Genomic DNA, 18,969 nt, shown 5'->3' on the forward strand with positions numbered 1-18,969 from the left:
CGGGTGAGGGTGCCTCCCCGGAGGTGAATGGGGCCCCTCACCGGGTGGCCTCGGCTCCGGTGGGGGGCCCTGCGGGACACAGGGCTCCCGGCGCAGCCGCCTGAGCCAGCAGAGTCCTGACCTGATTTATCTCAGGGGCTGTGAGTGGAAAAGGAAAAGGTGACCTGAGCTCTTGCCCCGAAAGGCCAGGCCGCCCTCTGCTGCCACCTCCGAGGCCTTCCTTGTCCTGGGTCAGCCCTCGGCAAGTTCCACTCTTGCCTCTGCAGCCGGGGAGGTCGTCCACAGCCCGGCCGCGTAACACCAGCCTCAGGATTCCACGAGGGTCCAGGGAGATGATATGGATTAAAAGGGTCCCTGGAGCTCTGAACTGCTGGGCAAACACGGGGCTGGGCCCGGACAGCTCACACCAGCGTGGTTCACAGTAAAGATCCCGTCGGCCTTCCTGGGAAGGCTCATCTGATGCTGTGGACGGCCCGTTAGGTCTGGGCCAGGACCGGCTCCTGGGGAAAATGAACAACCTCCAGGGACACTGGGGCCCTGAGCTTGGATTCAAGTCCAAGTTCTGCCACTTCCTGGCTGTAAACCTTAGGCAAGCCCTTCTGGGCCTCAGTTTCCTTATCTGTAACCCCCAGGGGGTTAAACAGGTTAATGAAGGAAAGCACGTGGCACACAGGAAAGGCTGTGTGTTACTGGTGTTGGCGTTGGCATCGCAGATGTCTGTAGAACAGTAGCGCCTACTTCCCAGGCGGCTGGGACGGACGGAGCCAGGGTGTGTACAGCACCTGGCCTGGCAAAGGCCTGGCCCAGGACACAGTGCAGGGTGTCCTCACCACCGTCCTCGTCCCCACGAGGGTCTGCCCTGAGGGGGTGCCCAGCTCTGGGCCCTTTAGCTGCGAAAAAGAAAATGAATTCTACACAATAAGGGTAAGACCAACGGCCTATTATTTCCGCAATGTGGGATGTCGTGCTGGATGTTTAACGTTTGCCATCTCACGTAGCCTTCATGGCCCCATTTCACAGATGAGGAAACTGAGGCTCAGAGCGGTCACTGACGCAATGTCACCTGGCTATAGTCAAGCAGTGACCTCTGAGACGGTGAGCCAAGGGACTGCGCTCCCCTTGCCTCGCTTCACCATGGGCACCAAAGGCCATTTCTGACTCCTCCTCCTCTTTCCCTGGGTGGGAGCCCTTTAGTTCTCCCCCAAAGGTAGAGGAGATGGGGTGGAGGGCTGGGTAGGCAGTGGGGATGCTGACCCAGGCTCTGCTGCCAGCTGCAGGGGCCCAAGGGAGGAGGCCTGCGATGCCCAGGAGGCCACACCATCTCAGAGAGAAGGGGGCCTCTGGAAGCAAATCTGGAGGTCTGGCTAAGGAGCCAAGAAGACGGCCCAGGTCCCTGAGTCCCTCTGTCCCCAGCCCACCCTCCCAAGGAATGCTGCCAGGCTTCTTGGGCCAAAGCCCGACGTACAGGGAAGGGGGTATCTTGGACACCCCCACCCCAGAGAGCTTAGAGAAACCCAGCTTTCTTCTCCAAGTCCGATCATATTAGGCCACAAATGCCCCCCACCCTGTGCTAATTGGAGTTAAAAATGTTTGAACCACAGTAAGCCTTGGCCATCGACAAATTCTTCTTCTTTTTTTTTCAAACAGGAGCATAAAATTACATGTTAAAAGTATAAAAATGCATTCGCCCAATTAATTTCCTGAAATCTCATTAAAAAATTTAGCCTGACTAAGTCAGACTTCTGACCTGAATTTTAATCGTCTTTACACTGGATGGGTCTTTTCCCTCCGATATTTGCAATGCATCATTAATTTTGAGGCAACCGTTTCTGTGATTTTAGAAAGCACACTTCATCAGAATGACATTTCCTGTAAACCAAGTTCAGCCTTTAAAGACATCTGACATCGTGTGTAAGGAACGCGGGACCTGCGTATATGGCAACGTGTTTCCAATCCACGCTGCACGAAAGGGCACGATTTACAGAGAGTCCATATCCTCAGGCCCTAAGGAGGCCAACCCCACTCGGCTCTTCACGATCTGGCTCATTTCAAACTCAAGAAGGTGCACACGGGCCATGCGACGGGAGTGACCCCGCCTCTGCGCCTCCCAGGCTAACGGGCAAGTCATGTATCGCAGCGTCGCCCCCACCCCTGCAAACTGGAGCCCCAAATAAGACCTACTGCTCTGAGCTGGTGGAAGGAGGGGAGGAGGTAGGTGCAACCGCCACTGTGACTCTCTCGCCCGGACATCTTCACGCAGCACCATGGGAACAGCGAGCGAGATGCCCGAAGCATGGAAGACGCCTGACGACAAAACCTAAGGCATCTCCACTGTCGTGGCTCCCCAGGCCGACCCTCATTAACGGAGCTCGGAGCTCGGAGCGAGCTGAGCTTAATTAAACATGCGGACGAGAGACTCCGGAATCAGCTCCCAATGACGGACAAGCAAAGACTGGAAGGGTGAAGCCGCACAGAGCAGCAGCCATCACCCAGCAGCTGGGCACATCCTGGACTTCCCTCTCCCTCCTCCTTCAGTCACCAAAAGCAGGTGGTTCTCCGCCCCCCCCCTCCCGGCAATCTCTGAAATCTTCGCTCCGTGTCCAGCCTGGTTAAGGCTTAGGCATCGTCTCACCTCCTCGCCTCCTTTTCCCACCTTCCCTGCGCCTCGAGCCTCAGCTCCCAGTGATCTAAAACCTCAACCCCGTCAACTTCAGACCCACAATGGGCCCCCCATCGGCTGCAGTCAATTCCAAATGACACAGCTCGGAGTCCAAGCCTTTCGTCACGACTGCTCATTCTACCTAGTCTAAGCACCGGGATTTAAACCTTTATCTAACCCGACGGTCCTGCACCTTCAGGTCTGGCTCTTCCCTCTTCCTGGAACACGCAGACCGAAGGCAAAAATGAGACAAGCACTTGCTGAATTTACAACAAAGCAAACACTTCTTGAACGTTAATGGCCATCGATATTTGGACATTAAATCTTATCTAACGACCATCGTTGGCTTGGGAATCTTTTCCTAACGGTTTGGGCCTGCGCAATGCTGTCCTCATCTCCTGCAAAGTCAAGCACGTTCCTCTCTCTCGGAACAGTGCCGAACACAGCGGAACTTGGCACAGCCCAAGCAGGTCTGCAAAGACTTTCCTGATGGAAGACGCATTAGCCAGGGCTTTCTCAGGCAAGAACACCGTTCTCCTGCTTGGAAATTCATGTGGTTCTTACTGGGTCAGCTGAGCCTTGCCTTTCATTCCTGATGAAAATGCTCTGCAGCAACTTGGCAAAAATCATAAAGCGTAGATGCTTTTTACCAACTGCATTCATTCATTCATTCATTCATTCATTCAAAACCTTAACAAAGGCAGGTATGTTCAGCTTTCCCAATTACTAGTATATATGAATTTCACATATAATTCTGCTGTGCTCAGCAAACATGTTTTCATATGCTGGTAGCTCTCAGAACTGGAAAGCTCCTTGAAATGAACAAACCATGTGTCTTGGGCACAGAAGGTTATTAAAAATCAGAGGGCTAAATTGTTCTATCTGCACTGGGGGTATTTCCAGCTCTGGGCTCTTTAGCTGTGAAAACGAAATTAAATTTTAGAATATCACAATAAGATCAATGACTTCCCATTTTCGTAACACCCACGATGTTGGGTGCCCTGCTGGGCGTTTAAAGTATACCATCTCACTTAGTCTTCATGGCCCCATTTTACGGATGAGGAGACTGAGGCTCAGAGAGGTCACTGACCAACGTCACCTGACTGGTGAGGGATGGAGTTGGGAACTGAACCCAGTCCGGTCCAGCATGCAGCATTCTCGCTGTCGCGGAGCCTCGCTCCTTCCTCTAAGAATGATTTTGGGGAAATAGCAATGCCTCCTGCCATAAAGGAAAATGCCCCGACATCAGTTCCAGTGATTCTATGTCCTGAAATAGGCAAGGTTCAGGCCCCGATATCTCCTCAGATGGCATTTAAATACCAGACGAGGCAACAGGAAGTGCCAGACTGTCCTTTGTCCAACCCAACCGTCCGCAGACCCAGCGTCAACACCACTGTTCTTCCTGGTACTGCAAACCCGGCCAGATGCTGGCAGCACTGGGGCATCTTCCCCGACAGGCGCTGGCCAACGCTGAGTAATCGTATCTAATTACACTTAACTATGTCATTACCACTCCAACATGTGCGACGAGACGCCATGGCCGATGCCGCCGCCGCAGCCCAGCGCGTCCTTGTTCGTGAAATAATTACGGGGCTCTCTCCTCTGCCAAACGAGGCTATAATTAACCCTAATTGCTTGAAATGCAACTGGCTAATTCTGGGAGATTAATCAAGGGGGACTCGATTGTTAGTGAATGACTTAATATGACAAATTGCTACATTATCCGAGGAAGCCCCGCTGCCCCGGCATCGCTGAGATGTCCTGGTGGACTCTGGACCAGCAGTGTCCATGAGCTGCCCAGATTGCTGGGATCCACCTCCCCAAATCCATCTAGGAAATAGGCCCCTGCATCTCAGCCAGTGACAGAATGGAGAGTATAGATGCCCTTGGACCCTTGTGCACACACACACAGTTTCTCCTAGTTCATATGTCACCTCTGCGTGAATCTGGCTTTGGGTCAGGTGCCTTGTTGGAGCTTCACTGGCTCCGAGTTTCTTCTGCATTCTTTCCTGTCTGACCCTCCTGTGAGACTGCGTGCTGGGTCAGAGCAGACGTGGGTCGTGTGCGTCCTGGGTGCACTACACGTATGCGCAGTGTATTAACTCAGCAGACATGAGGGGCTCCAGAGGACTCTCTGTCTAAGGAGGGAAGGAGACCCAGGATCCAGTCCCCCAGTGGGATGTGCTCATGGCCGTGACCCAGGGCCTGGGCACAGGTGTGGAAGCAGCACAGAGGAGGGGCTGGGTGGAGCAGAAGGCTCCCCAGAAGCAGTGGCGTTTCTGAGGCTGGAGGAGGAGTTGGGGAGGGCACTCCAGGCCCAGGGAACAGCCTGGGGTGTGCGAGAAGCTCCGAACCCCAAAAGCTGTCTTTAGAAAAGCTGCGCAAGTCTGCCTGGCTCTCCGAGGTCTACACGAGGGTGAGGCAGTGGAAGGAATCCTGTGATTCTTTGCTTTGCTGGTTCTGGATAAAGAGGCTGAAAGGGTCATAGTCCCCACCAGAAGGGAGGCAGACTTCGGCCCAGAGTAAGGAAGTTCTTTCTGACCCCAAGTTCTTTCTCCCTGCCCATTTCCCCGCACCCTCCTTTCTCCCGGCGCTGCCACAAGCCCCTCTATGTCCATCCTTCTCAGCAGCACTGATCCCTCTGAGACAAAGCAGTTCCATTCACATGGGAACACCCGGGGGCAGGCCCAGCGCCTGGCATCCCACCCAGAGTGGCTTCTCCGAGTGCCGCTGGAGGAAATGAAGGGCTGGCTGGGTTAGGCAGTGAGCTCTGCTCCCATTGCTGGAAACGTGCGAGAGGAGGCTCTGTCTGGGGGCTGCCCCGGTTGGCCAGGGTGAAGCGGCCTCAGGGATGTGTCCCTGGGAGACTCCCAGGCCCTGCAGAGAGAGGAAAGGGCTTACCTGTGGGTCAGGAGGGTGCGCGGGCCCCGGGGTGTGGCAAAGGCTGTTGGGGTTCCCTCCGTGGGGCATGTGGCTGGGCTGTCCTGCCATCCTGCATGCCAACCTCACAAGGGCACGGGCTGCAAAAGAAAACGAGGGCTTTCTTATGTATCTGCCCGTCCATTCTCCCCTGACAGCCCTTGGACGGAGGAAGTTCTTTCACTGGCCCCATTTTACAGGGGTGTGAGTTGAGGTGCACAGCAGTTAAGTACCTTGCCTGTGGCCACCCAGCTCAGAAGTGGCAGGGCTAGGACTTGACACCCTGTGTGACACACTTTCCCTCCATTATGCTGTCCTGTTAGGTTGCTAGGATTGTCCCTAACAGATAGAGGGGAAGCTGAGGCTCTGCAGGGAAAAGTCTAAAGGTGGCCCCAGCCAGCCAGGGGGCACCAGATTCAACCCCACTTGTGCCAGACTCCAGAGCCTAGTTCTGTCCACATCGCTGTCCTCCAAGCCTCTTGGGGGTAGTTCTACACCCCTGCCCCCCAACATCAGTCCCACATAAACCCCGCTGGCAGCCTGGGTGGTCAGGAGAGGCAGACCTCGAGTCAGACCACAAGCAGCAGCTGCAGGAAGGGCCCTGCGTCTCCATCCTTGCTGGGCCCAGTGCACCAATCACAGGAAGGCCAAGGCCATGGGTCCCTCTCACAGTCCTGCTCAAGCCTCTGGGCACCAGGGAGCAACCCTCTCAACCTCCAGGGCTTGTCACATCAGAGGCTCCCCAAGAGCTCGGATGCTAGTCACCAGTTGCCATAGTAACCGCAGCAGCTGTCCCTGAGTGCCACCAGGTACCCAGGCCTGAGCTGAAGGCCTTCTGAGTATCACCCCCAACATCACTTCCACTCCTGGGGTCACAGGCAGCCTCTCCGGCTTCCAGTAGACAAGCACCCCCGGGGCAGGGATGGAGGCTCAGGCGCACAGAAGCAGAAGCAGCTGTGAGGCTGCAGGAGGACACACCCAGCCTGTGACCCTCCGGATGCAAGGGGCGTGGCCTCCTCGGAGGAGGACAGGCCCTCATTCACCCCAGCATTTTGCAGGACCTTCGCGTCCAGGGCCCCTCCTCCTGCGTCCTCGGCAGGCCCAGCTCCTCCCTCACACACCTTCCATCTGCGTTTTCGGATAACGGATAACGCTGCTCTCCAGCACGCACAGGAGATGGCAGGGAGCGAGGCCACGTGGAGCAGGCGGCAAGACAGGGACTGCAGGTCCACACAACCCAGGCTGGCAGGGCGCCGCTTGAGGAGCCTCCTGCCTAGCACGGCCCGCCTGGCCCGGCCCCTGCGGGCTCCTGTCTGTGACGCTGCCCAAACTCAACCAGTTTTGACTTCCACACACAGCACTGTATGTGGTTCATCCTAATGTATACACACGAAGGTAGAGCTCTTGCTGTCTCCCTTTTCTTATCTCAAATCAGTGTCACGGTGAGGGCACAGCGACGCTATGCCTGTTCTTCGGAGGCCTCTGTCCCCGCACGCACACCCCTGACTGCCTGATCGCTGGGCCTCCAGGGCCTGGGACCCTCCCCACCACGCCCTCCTCCTCCGCCTGGGCCGCTGAGGCCACTTCCTGAAATGCAGATGGAACTGCAGTCCCCTCAGCACCTGCCCACCATCTGTGCCCGCCTCCGCATGGAGCGCTCCCCCCCAGGTGACACGGCGAGAACCTGGGTACGAAAGGCCCCAGGATAAACAGATAAACACGAGCAGCTTCCCGAGGCAGCGCTGTTCCTCAGGGGGGAAATGTGTGCGACAATAAGCCGGATACAGAGGGAACAGAATGTAAAATGCGCATGAATTTTAAGATAAAACCCGAGGCTCCTGCAGGCTCTGCAGCTGCTTGGGGCTGCACCCCCAGACCCCTCGGGGTGACATGTTCACCGTCCTCTGCCCTTAGGGGGGCCTCTGGGAAAGGCGGGAGAGCTGTCTTCAGCAGGAAGGTTCTGTCTTTATCGCAGAAGCACTGGCACGGCCCGCCGTGCCTCACTCACCTGCTCACCTGCTCACCTGCTCACAGACCTCACGTGCACCAGTCCTGGCTTCCCTTTCCCTTGTCCCACCTCACACAGCCTCTGTGGCCGGCCAGCCTGGGTTTGTGTCGTGACCCTGTCACTCCCCAGTGGGGACCTTGGGCAAGTCACATGGGTCAGAAACCTAGGAGGTATTTGCGAAGGTCACTCCCACACCCCCACCCGGCACTCCCACAGCTGAGCTCAGAGGCAGCGGCCTGCACGCCCTCAGGAGCTTCTCAGGCGTCCCAGGCTCCTCACACAGGAGCAACGTGAGGGCCCCCACCCAGGCCTCATCAGAAATAGTCATGATCAGCCAACAGTGGTGTGCACTCACTATGCCGGCCCTGCTCCCTACACTTCAGCTGTCAGCCCATCTCATTTGAACAATTCCACCGAATAGGGTCTCTTATGGTTCCATTTTACAGACGAGAAAACCGAAGCGCAAGGAGGCTACGAGATGTGCCCAGATCACAGGGATCACAGGCAGAGGAGCCAGGACTCAAACCCACAAAAGCATCTTTGCCCCAAACCTCCATGTTGTGCTCCTCTCAGCCCTTCCCAGCATCCTCTTCCCGTCCAGGGGCTCCCCACTGAACGAGAATGAGATCTGTGCTGAGTGGGCCATGAGGGGCCACTTCCCCCCACGAGGGCCATGGTCCTTGCCCTCTGGGACGGCACCAGCTGCTATGGCACTGCTGTCCACGCACCTTCCCTGCCAGGCCCTGGGCTGTGGTGAATGACTGTTCCCGAGAGCCTTTCTGTCTAGAATGGAAGGTGCTGCACCACGCTCCCCAGCGAGGGGGAGGGGCCTGTGTTCCAGAAAAGCAGCAGCCAAGGAGGACCCTGCAAGTCACAGCCCCTCCCACCCCCCCAGTGCCAGAGAGGGGCCACGACAAAGGGGCAGAGGCGGGGAGGGAGGGCAAGGCAAAGAGGCTCTGAGCTCCCAGGGAGCCAGGTCTTTCCCATGCACCCTGGGGCTGCTGGTAGACCCATCTCACCATGAGGAATCGGGCTCAGAGGGGAGGCTCAAGGTCATGTCTCGAGTGAGCTAGAGAGGGGCATGTGAACCCAGGCCTCACTGACTCCCAAGCCCCCCCCACCCCCAACCCTCAGTCCCAGAGTCTCCAGAAAATTTCAGAGAATTTTCATTCTTTTTTGTCTACACTTCAACAGAAACCGGACCCTTTAATGCCAGAAATTTCCTGCCAGAAACTGCTTCTTAGGGGGCTCAGACGCAGAAAGATCAAGACAAAGGGACTTGGAGGGAGGACATGGAGAGCCGGGCAAGGAACCACAGCGCATGCCGGCGCCTCCGGGTAACGCAGGGAGCTGCCGCTGCCGGGCTCCTGCCAAGCTGCTGAACAATGAGGAACAGGCTGCCAAGCCCAAGTCAGGGGCCAAAAATCCGTGGAATGTGAGGCCCAGAGCCGCAGGCCACACCGAGTGCCACCTCAAAGAGGGCCTTTCTTTGCCGGGAGCGAGGGTCCTGCATTTCTTTTTTATTTTATTTTTTTTAAATATATTTTATTGATTTTTTTACAGAGAGGAAGGGAGAGGAATAGAGAGTTAGAAACATCGATGAGAGAGAAACATCGATCAGCTGCCTCCCGCACACTCCCCACTGGGTATGTGCCTGCAACCAAGGTACATGCCCTTGGCCGGAATCGAACCTGGGACCCTTGAGTCCGCAGGCCAACGCTCTATCCACTGAGCCGAACCGGTCAGGGCGAGGGTCCTGCATTTCCAAGGTGCTGTGGGCGCAGTGTGGCTTCTCGGCCTGTGTGTGTGTGTGTGTGTGTGTGTGTACGCACGCCATGTCTACCAGACTCCCAGGGACCGAATCAGGAGGAGCCCAGGGGTTATTTGGGATGGGCAACCTTTAAGTACTCAGTTTCCTCGTCTGGAAAATGGGGCCAATAGTAAAACCCATCTCTGAGGGCAACTGAGAGGATTAAACATGTAACAGACATGAATGCCTTAGACCAGAGCCTGGCACACTCACCACCCCGAGGCTTTAGCTGCTCCCACTGCCGCCAGTGCTGACCGTGGGGCAATGGGGAGTGGTCGCCTGCACGTGCCAGACGGGAGCTGGGGCTCGGAGACGGGCGTGGTCTTGCCCAGGGTCACACAGCTGGGAGGGACAGAGCAGGGCTGGGGGACCCCAGGTCGTGCTCTGCCTCCTGCACGGCGTGGCCTCTGTGAGATGACTCTGGAGCAAACACCTGCATCACCTACGGGAACTGCGGCCACCTCTGCCACGCCCACTGCCCGGCTCCTCCCGCCTGGCCTCTGACGAGGCTCTTCCTACTGCAGGGAGTGACCCCCAGGGGACGCGGGGACTTGGGTTTCATCCTAGAAGGGATCAGCTCCCGCTGGGCAGGGCTCTGAGGTTACCCAAGTGGCCTTTCTGACGAAGACTGCTGTCTGGCCTTTGCCTCCCAATTTCTGGAAACTTCAGCTAGGGAAAGCCTGTCCCTCCTTTGTGCCCCGCCAAATGCCGCACCTCGTGGAGGCCGGCGGCTCCCTGGGGCCCTTACCCTCCCAGGGCCAGATGACCCAAGACACCAGGAGGCTCAGGCCAAGGACCGGACCTGGGGCAGGGTTGGGGTACGTGCATGGGGGGCGGGGGGTGTCGTGGGGCTTCTGGAAGTGCATTCTTATACCATGTGGGGCAAGCGTTTGTCACTTTGCTCCCAAGCCCTGAGTGGAAACGGCGTGTCCCTGTCCTTTCCTGCACATGTGTGTGTGTGCAGGCGGTCAGGGTCATCGGCGACCACGAGGCTGAGCCCAGCCGGTGCTCAGTGCGTCCACTGAGGCAGGAGCGCCACTGCCCTTGTTTGGGGGTGAAGGTGGTGAAGGCTGACAGGTTCTGCCAAGCCCTCGGGAGAGCCACCCAGGCGTCCTTGGAGGCTCGGCCTCAGCTGCCACGGGACCCTGTGCGGGTTTCTCAGAGGGAGGCCCCTTCTCAGTCCTTCCGGCTCATGAGCAGCATCATGGGCTGATTTCCCAAAGCAGGAAACCCCTCCTGACTTCACACCCTCCCCTACACACACACACAGTTTTCTTTCCCCCAAATGAGGGACCCAACACCATGCAGGCCCCTGCGGCTGTTTCCACTCGACCAGCAGGCTCCTGGCGGCCAGTGCCAGGGATGGGTGCCCACTGCCCGGGGCCTTGGCCAGCTGGGAGAGGGCCGTGCCACAGGCCCGCCCTGCCCTCCGCAGCCCTCCGCAGTGGCGATCTAAGGCCCAGTGAGGAGACAGGCAGCTCCAGCCGGGCCCCTGGTGGTGTCAAGGCTGGACCAGCTTCAGCGTCAGCCAACATCCTTACCAAGCAGCCCCCCTGAGCTCAGTGACTTGATATCTTCCAAGAAGCCATCACCCCATTTTGCAGATGGGAAAACAGAGGCTCCACGGAGTCCCAGGTGGCTATTATCTACATTATGCGAGGCAGGAGGGAAAGTTCAGACCAGGTAACGGAGGGGCCCGTGGCCACACAGCAGGCAATAGGGGGAAGTAACACTTGAAACCAAGTCTGTCTGATGCCCCCAGTCCACACTGCCTTGGAAGAGAGCATGAGTGAATGGATGAGCTGTGGCTCCGGCCGCCTCCCGTCCCCGCCCCGGCCTCCCTTCTCTTCTGGTCTTGGGCTAAGCAGCCGTTACCCATTCATCACTTGACAGGAAGCAGCCAGCTCTCAGACCAGAGTCAAGGGGCGGCCTGGGAGCTGTAGGGGAGCAGCCACAGCTGGTGTCTGGTTTCCTGAGTGGTCCTGTGGCCCCTCAGCCCCGCCCCCACCAAAGCCACACTTGCTGCTCAGATTCCTGGGCAGGAGCCCAGGACCAGCAGGAGCCTGGCTTCTCTTAGACAGGGGGCCACAAGCAGCCCTGCAGAGAGGTCCCTAACCCCTCCTGGGGCAGCGGGCCTCCCACGTGGGCCTGCAGGACCTGGGGGCCACAGCTGAGGGGCGATGCCCACCCAGACGATGGGCCTTTCTTCCCGCTCAGCTCACTCCCCCAGCACCACCAGCTCGCCTCTCCTCACCCATCACCCACCCCCCTCCTTCTCTCTCCAGAGCTCCAGACCCCAACCACAAAAGCCACCGGCACCAAAGACTCACTGGCCCAAACTAGAGTTTTTGCCTGACCTTCCCAAGTCCCACCTTAGCAACGGGTCACCTGTCTGCCCCGGGATTTGGCAGGAACCCAGACTCACCCCGTCCCACACCTCGACCTCCCTCGGTCCACAGCTGGGCTCCATCCAGTTCGCCGATTCTTTCCCCAAATGAGTTTGCACTCGCCAGAGCCCCTGCCCTGTGCTGGCCTGGCCCCTTCTCAGCGGGTCCAGTGACCCAACTGCTTCCAGGCCACCGTGGGAAAGAGCCCCTCTCCAGCACACAAATCCCAACCAGCCGATCCCCACCCCGAGCTTCCCAGGGGTGTCCCACACGACAGAAGGCACTGCAAGCTCTGCCCAGCTGGTTGGGGCCTGCCTTCCTGCATTTCCCCCGGCTCCCACCCCACCCCTTCGAGGAGGAAGACCTGCTGAGCATGTCTCTGTGCCAGCGAGTTACATGCAGCACCTCAGCACATTCCTCTGCGACACCCCATTTCACACATGAGGACACTGAGGTGCACAGAAGTCAGGTGACTTGCCAAACTCGTGCAGCTAGTGAAAGGCATACCGTTTGCACCCAGATCCGACGTTTCCAAAGTCTGACTTTCAGTCTCATTTGTGTGGGGTGATCCTTCCAGAGCTGGGGGATCTCACTCTGCTAGGAGCACTGGACCCCTCAGACAGGCTCACCATCCGAAGGAGCCCTGCCCTCCAGGGAAATGAACTTGGTCTTTCCTCAAGACCTTGGCAGGCTCTGCTTCTCCCTGTCTGAAATGAATTGTCTCCAGGCAAACCTGGCTCCTCCTCCACAGCCCAACCTGGGCACTTCCTCCAGGCAGCCTTCCCGGACTCCCCCAGTTACGCCTGGCTCTACATCCCTGGTGCCTGTGCTGTCACTGACTGCTTGCATGTTTTCCTTGGGTGCAGAGACCTAAACACTCACCCTATGGCCCCAGCAGGCTGCAGGGTGAGGGCCAGGCACCTGCCCGCTGCCCAGGTACAGCAGCACCAGAAGTCAGGAGGAAGAAGCCAGGGAGGCAGCCCCCAGGGGGCTGGAGGGCGTCAGTGTTTGTAAAGAGCCTGCCCTGGGCCCCAGGATAGCGCCCGTAATCCCACCCAGTCGCCTCTCCCCAGGACACGCTCTTGAGCCCCTGGCCTCCCCCAATTTTCTCACCTGCCCACTTCTCAGGTTTGAGGGAACAGCTGTACCTGGTGGGAGAACGTTCTGTGGAGAACTCACCGCTCCGCCATCCGGAAGGGGCTCCGGCGGCCAACCCCCCCCCCCCCCCCCCCCGCCCCGAGGCAGCACGGCTCTCTGCTTCCCCTGCAACCTCAGCAGCTCTGCCAAAGCCGAGGCTCACTCAGGGTGACCCCTCCCCACCCCTGCATGGTGGCAAAGGTCAAGCTCGGCTGACGGCACTGGCCCAGTGGTAGCCACGGTCGGTGCTCTGTCAGCCCAGGCTCCCGGGGTCCCCCCGGGGCCTGACTCTCTGTCACAGCTGCCCAAGGTGGCAGGAAAGGGTGAGGGGCTCCCCCCGCAGGAGGCAGAACAGAGGCAGGTACCTTGCACAGTGGCTCCTGAGAGGCTCGGGGCAGGTCTGCTCGGCCTGGGTGGAGGGTGGCCTCTCGGTGCCAGGGCGGGTGAAGGAAGAGGGGCCGGCCCTGTCTGCGTGGGACTTCCCCTGCCCGAGACTCCATGCCCAGCCGCTGCCGAAAGGAAACCCCCACCACACGCTGTTCCAAAAATAGCCCCGGCTGCCACCTCTGTGGCGAATGGAAATTGTCATGGTCGCCAGGGAGGCCGATGCCCACCGGGGGCTGGTCTGTGGCCGCAGACACCGGGCAGTCCGGAGAGAGTGCACGTGTGTGCCTCAGCCAGTGGGCTTGGAATGCAACCAGACTCCACTCTGGGACCAGCCAGTCCTACTCCCCCATTTTACCCACCGGGGAACTGAGGCAGGAAGCAAGAGACTTGCCAGGGCCACAAGCACAGCAGCGGCAGCACCGGGCCAGGACCCAACCTCCTCAGCCAACTCCACACCCACCCTGTGGGGAAGGGCTCAGCCCTCCAGGCTCTATCAACCCTTCGCCCCCAACTGGCACTTGGAACACAGGCAGCAGCCCAGGACTAACCCAACCGGGCTTGGGAGCAACGAGGGGTCCTTCTCTTGTCCCTGGGAAGGACCCCCCCCCCCCCCCCCCCCCCGTCCCCTGCACTGGGGCCCAGCAAATGCTAAGAAGCATGAAGTTCCTGCTGTCCCTTTAAAAGCTTAACCTCTTCTCTCTTTTGTGAACTGAGCCAAAAGCATTTGTTGCCGGAGAGACGAACGCCTTGATAGGCAGCGGCCCTGGGTTCAAGTCCTGGATCTGCCCCTTCCCAGCTGTGTGTGTCCCGTGTCCCCAAGGGTAAAACAGGGACAAGAGTAGCATGCATCGCCCCGGCTGCTGGAAGGTTCCTGGCCTTACGCGAACCAAAGTGCTTCGCCCCGGGCTGGCACACAACAGACACCCAATTAATGGGTGCAGGGCCCGTGCTGATTCCCAGACGACACAGGTGGAAGCTCTTGCTCTCACAGGGTCCGCGGGAGAGAGCCGTGGGACACAGGGACAGATATCCACGAGCCAGAACAGAGCCTGAAGATGCCTCCAGGAAGAGGACGGAGGGGCGCGCGGGTCCGGCCAGGCAAGGTCACGGACAGCGTCTCACAACAGGTGGAGTTTGAGATGGCTTGGAGGGATGGGCAGGATTCGAACCAGAGGGGAAGGGGATTCTGGTGGAGGACACGGTGGGGTCAAAGGTGTGGAGGCTGGTGCCTCTGCAGGCATGGGGGAGGAGGTCAGGGCAAGCTCCAGGCCAGCCCAGCCGGGCCTCCTCCTCCCGAACAGGAGCCGCCAGCACCCTGTGCAGCCACCCCCTCTGTAGCTCAACCGCTGGGACTGGCACGGGCATATGGCAGCTGAGGCCCGGAGGACATACCGAGCTGGCACCAGGGCGTGGCCACCTGCCAGCGCACCTTCCCCTCCAGCCCCCTGAGTGGCCCAGGCTGGGCCCAGGCCATCCATCCAGGGACTTGCAGGGGGACCCCCACTGAGGCCCTGTGAGGGTGGCACTCCTCAGGGACTGTCCTCCACCACCCTGCTACGTGGGCAGCACCAGCCTCGACTCACAAAAGAGACTCCAGATGGGCACTTTCTGCCTAACCTGCTTTTCTTTTGCTTCCAGCCTCCTGTCCGCTGGAGAGGAAAGCCCTCCACGGCAGAGATGCGCCTCTGAGGGCACATGTGCTCGGCCCAGGACAGGGCCCAGCGCCCAGGGAAAGTACAGGTTCACACCACGTGAACCAGCTCCATGGAGCCTTCCTCTTCCTCCTGGGCCGGAGGCAGCCAGAACCTTCCAGAAGTCTGACATGGCTCTGGTCAGCCTCTGTGCCCTCACGTGTGATGTCAGTCACTCTCTGCCGGTCGACCTGGGACACAGAAGATAGGGCGGAGCTGTGCTGAGGGGCACAGATGGCACCCAGTCCCCTCCACAGGGGGCCGGACACCCAGGGCTCCAGAGTCACTGTGAGCCTCCCCGCACCGCCCCCCCCCCCCTGCCACGCAGCTGAGCGAGGCTCCGTCTGCAGGCACAGTGTCCCCTCTGTCCAGTTCTGCCACCCCATGAGGAGTTAGTGATTTCTGCTCTAAGCCACAGTGCGTGTGGCACGATGGCCGGGACTTCATGGGGTCTGGGACTCTCATAGAGCTGCATGGTCTTGGGAAAGTCATGGGCTATCCCTGGGCCTCAGTTTCCCCACCTACAACACGGGTGGGCCAGGCTCCGCGGTGCAGAAGGGCCCTTCCTGTGCTGACGATTTTTGTGCTGCTGATGGGAGGACATGCGACTCACTGGTGGCCGTGAAACTGGGCTCTGGGATCCTGACAAATCTGGAAACTGAGGCTCTGGGGTCATGTGACAGCTGCAGAGAGGCAGAGCCTGGATGAAATGCAGGCCTGAGTCCTGGCTCGCCTGGAAGCCCTCTACATGGGCTCCCGCCCTCAGGAAGGAACCAAATGGGTGTTCGTGGTGAGGACCAGATCAAGTGCTTAACTATGTTGCAGAATCAAAGGAGGAGCCATTGATTCCAATGTGGGTCAATCAAGGGGGGCTGCAGGGAGGTGGTGGCATTTGATCTGGGACCAGAGGGCCCGGTAATGAGGAGACAAGAGAGGCAGCCCAGCACAGGCTCTGGATTCTAGGAGCCCCAAGTTCAAATCCTATGCTGCCTCTGTCCAGCCACGAGAGCTCCGGCCAGGCCCGTGGTCACCTCTTTGCAGTTTCCAGCTCTGTAAACGGGGGTGGGCATGAAGGACCCACCTCGTGGGGTTGTCATGAGGAGTGAGAACATGCAGACAAAATGCCAGCCCAGGACCATCAGGGCCTAGGTCTACACAAGAGCTCAATAAATATGGCTGCTGCTACTATTATGATTACTATCCTATCCTATATAATAAAAGCCTAATATGCAAATTGTCCCCTCAGGAGTTCGACCACTTGCTATGTGCGCTGACCACCAGGGGGTGTCGCAGAAGATGGCGGGTGTCGGTGATGCAGCGCTGGCAGCAGGTGGCAGTGGGGGTGCTGCCAGCCCTGATGGGCCCAACAAGAGCGGGACCTCCACGGGACAGTGGAGCAGGTGAGCGGGCGGCGCCAGGCAAAGGCGGGTGCGAGCGGGGGCCCAATTGCCCCGCCGAGCACCCTGCAGATGGTGACCAGCAGCAGGGGTGGGCGGGGCTGTGTCTCCCCTCCCCCCTCCCCCCCAGCTCCCATGCCCCAATCGATCGGCTCACAGAGACAGGATGGTGGAGCAGGTGAGGGGGTGGTACCAGGCCACAGTGGGGTGCCAAGCGGGGCTGCAGGGCTGTGAGGCTGGGGGCATGAGCTGGGGCCCGATCCCTGCAGGCCACCCCAAGGGACCCCACCCATGCACGAACTCGTGCACAGGGCCTCTAGTTATCATTATAAAAAACCAGTGCTCATTCAACATCAATATCCTTGTGACAAACACATCTGATAACCTGCTCAGCAAATCATTTGTCACAATAAGTCAGGTCCTCATCCCCTAGGGGACCCCAGTCTCGTGGCCATCGAGGCCCTTGGGTCTATGCACAGGGTAGGCAGTGTCTGTCCCCTCTGAGGAAGCCCCTTTAGGAGGAGGCTGGGGGAGGCCACACTGGCGCCTGCTGCGTCCTCCCAGAAGCTGGGAAGTGATGGCGGAGCATTTCACAAAGCTACCAGGACGATGAGCCTGAGCCGTCTTCCCCTCCTCCCACTGTCTCAATAAAATAAATCTTGGCCCGCGGCTGGCGAGAGACCCTATATATTTACATGACGATCCTGCCTCATGATCACAGGGCCCGTGTTTCCGGCAGGCAGCGTGTGGCAGGGATGACAGTGGTCCTAGGAGACTCACTATTTCCCGGCGACTTTTATTGTCCATTATATCCCAGCGTTTACAGGGCTCTGCTCCGGGCCTGGCAGGAATATCGCACACAGCGGGGCCCGCAGACCGTCTTCGGGTCCCATTGGTCCCTCCCAAGTCTTTGTGTGGTTCTGAGACCCCAGGGAGCGCCGGGAGCGCTGGTGGGAGAGGGCTGGTTGCTGGAAATCAGGCCCAGTGGGAATATGTACACCATGGAAACTGGCAAAGGCTACAAATTAGAGCTTTGTACAAATATCTCCCCCCGCCCTGCCCCTCTGCCCAGGAACTTACCAGCACACCCTGGGGAGAGGTGACCCAGGGGACCATCTGAGCATCTGGAAGGACACATGGACTTAAGAGTCAGAGGTGAAACCTGACCTCCTCAACCGCCTGGTGTGCGGCCGTGGGATGTTACTGTCCTTGTTGAGCCTCAGCTTTCTTATCTGAGAAATGGGGACATACCTGCACTGCTGGGGTTGTGGTGAGATTACAGGATCTTACGGAAAGTTCCCTGGGTGATGCCTGGTATGTAGCAGGTGCTTAATAAATGATAACTATTTTCATTCATTCACTCAACACCCAGCGAGCACCCACTCTGTCAGAGCCTGTCTGAGTCACAGGGATAGAGATGCCCCAGGGGAAGACAGATATCAGATTCTTCACATCAGAACAGTTCTTAGTTCTTGATCACCTGCAGAGGGATTTTTACCCACATCACTTATGAAGCCTCATGACAATTTTGAAAGGTGCGCAGAGCAGGAACTATGCCCATGGTTGAGACGAGGAAATGGGGTTCAGGGTGGGTATGAGTTGCCCAAGGCCCATGCAAGGGGGTAGCAGGCCCACCATGGCATCCATCTCTGAACTCCCAGGCCCAGCCTCTTGGCAGGCAGGAAGAGGGGAATGGGCTGAGCCAGGACCTCTACCCACCCACCTATTTTGAGCTGGCAGGGCTCATCCACCCATTTCACAGATGAGGGGACTGAGGCTCAGAGGGGTGGTATCAACAGCTGAGAGCCGAGATTCATAACGAGGCTGGCAGCCTCCAGAGCCGGTGGCTGGGTGCCCAGCAGAGAGCAGGGAACCACCAAGCCCCTCCGTTCTGACGCCCATGAGGCCCGCAGATGGGACACATCTGGCCACCTCAGCACAGGGCAGCTGAGGAGGGTTCAGCTGAAACAGGAGAGCGAGAAGAGTGCAGACAACGCTGATGACTCAAACCACCTTTGAAACGGGGAGGCAGGCGGAAGCGGGCAGCATTTCTGGTGGGTTTCACCTCACTTCCTAGAAGGATGCGTCACCCGCTTTCGTTGAGTCAGCACTCACCCGCGTCCGGGTGGCACCTCTCCGTCTGCTTGTCCTCAGTGCAGCTACAGGCTGGCAGGTGGCGGCCACCCATCTGTCGAGGGGGCACCTTTTCACTTCACAGATGGGGAACAGAGGCCCAGAACGGGAGGAGGGTGGCTCGGGGACACACAGCAGGACCTGCGTGTGTCAAAGGCTGACTTTTCTATTTTGGGAGATAGGAAAGGAGACAGCCTCTAGAGCTTTAAAAGAAGAAAAAAAAAAAGGGGGGGGGGGGGGAAGAACTAGCAGCCGAATAGAACTGCAACCAGGCCCCTGGCCAGCCCAGAGAGGTTTCCGAAGTTCTGGGCAGTCTGAATTCTTGCCGGCTGAAGGGTCACGAGATTTCCTTTGCAAAAGGCAGAGCTGAAAACGACTGACTGAGGGGGAAGGGGGAGGAGGGAAATGCCCACGAGACTGGAAGTCATGAGTGTGAGCCTG

At 58.6% G+C, this 18,969-nt stretch overlaps 1 protein-coding gene across 4 annotated transcripts in view; it reads right to left on the reverse strand.

Annotated features, from left to right (window-relative positions):
* NEK6 (NIMA related kinase 6) overlaps positions 1–18,969 on the reverse strand; it is an 82,580-nt gene that overhangs the window by 26,271 nt on the left and 37,340 nt on the right. For 2 of the 4 annotated variants that reach the window (XM_070430710.1, XM_070430706.1), the window contains exon 2: positions 5,561–5,679. In XM_070430710.1, the coding sequence (XP_070286811.1) occupies positions 5,561–5,650 (90 nt within the window). In that variant the 5' untranslated portion in view covers positions 5,651–5,679. Of the gene's footprint in view, positions 1–5,560; positions 5,680–7,586; positions 7,666–18,969 lie in introns of those variants that run through there. The other 2 variants (XM_070430707.1, XM_070430708.1) reach the window with 2 other exon arrangements.

The sequence above is a fragment of the Myotis yumanensis genome, unplaced genomic scaffold (assembly GCF_028538775.1).
Source record: "Myotis yumanensis isolate MYYU_CA2020_CCGP unplaced genomic scaffold, mMyoYum1.0.hap1 SCAF_12, whole genome shotgun sequence".
NCBI classification, from domain to species: Eukaryota; Metazoa; Chordata; class Mammalia; order Chiroptera; family Vespertilionidae; genus Myotis; species Myotis yumanensis.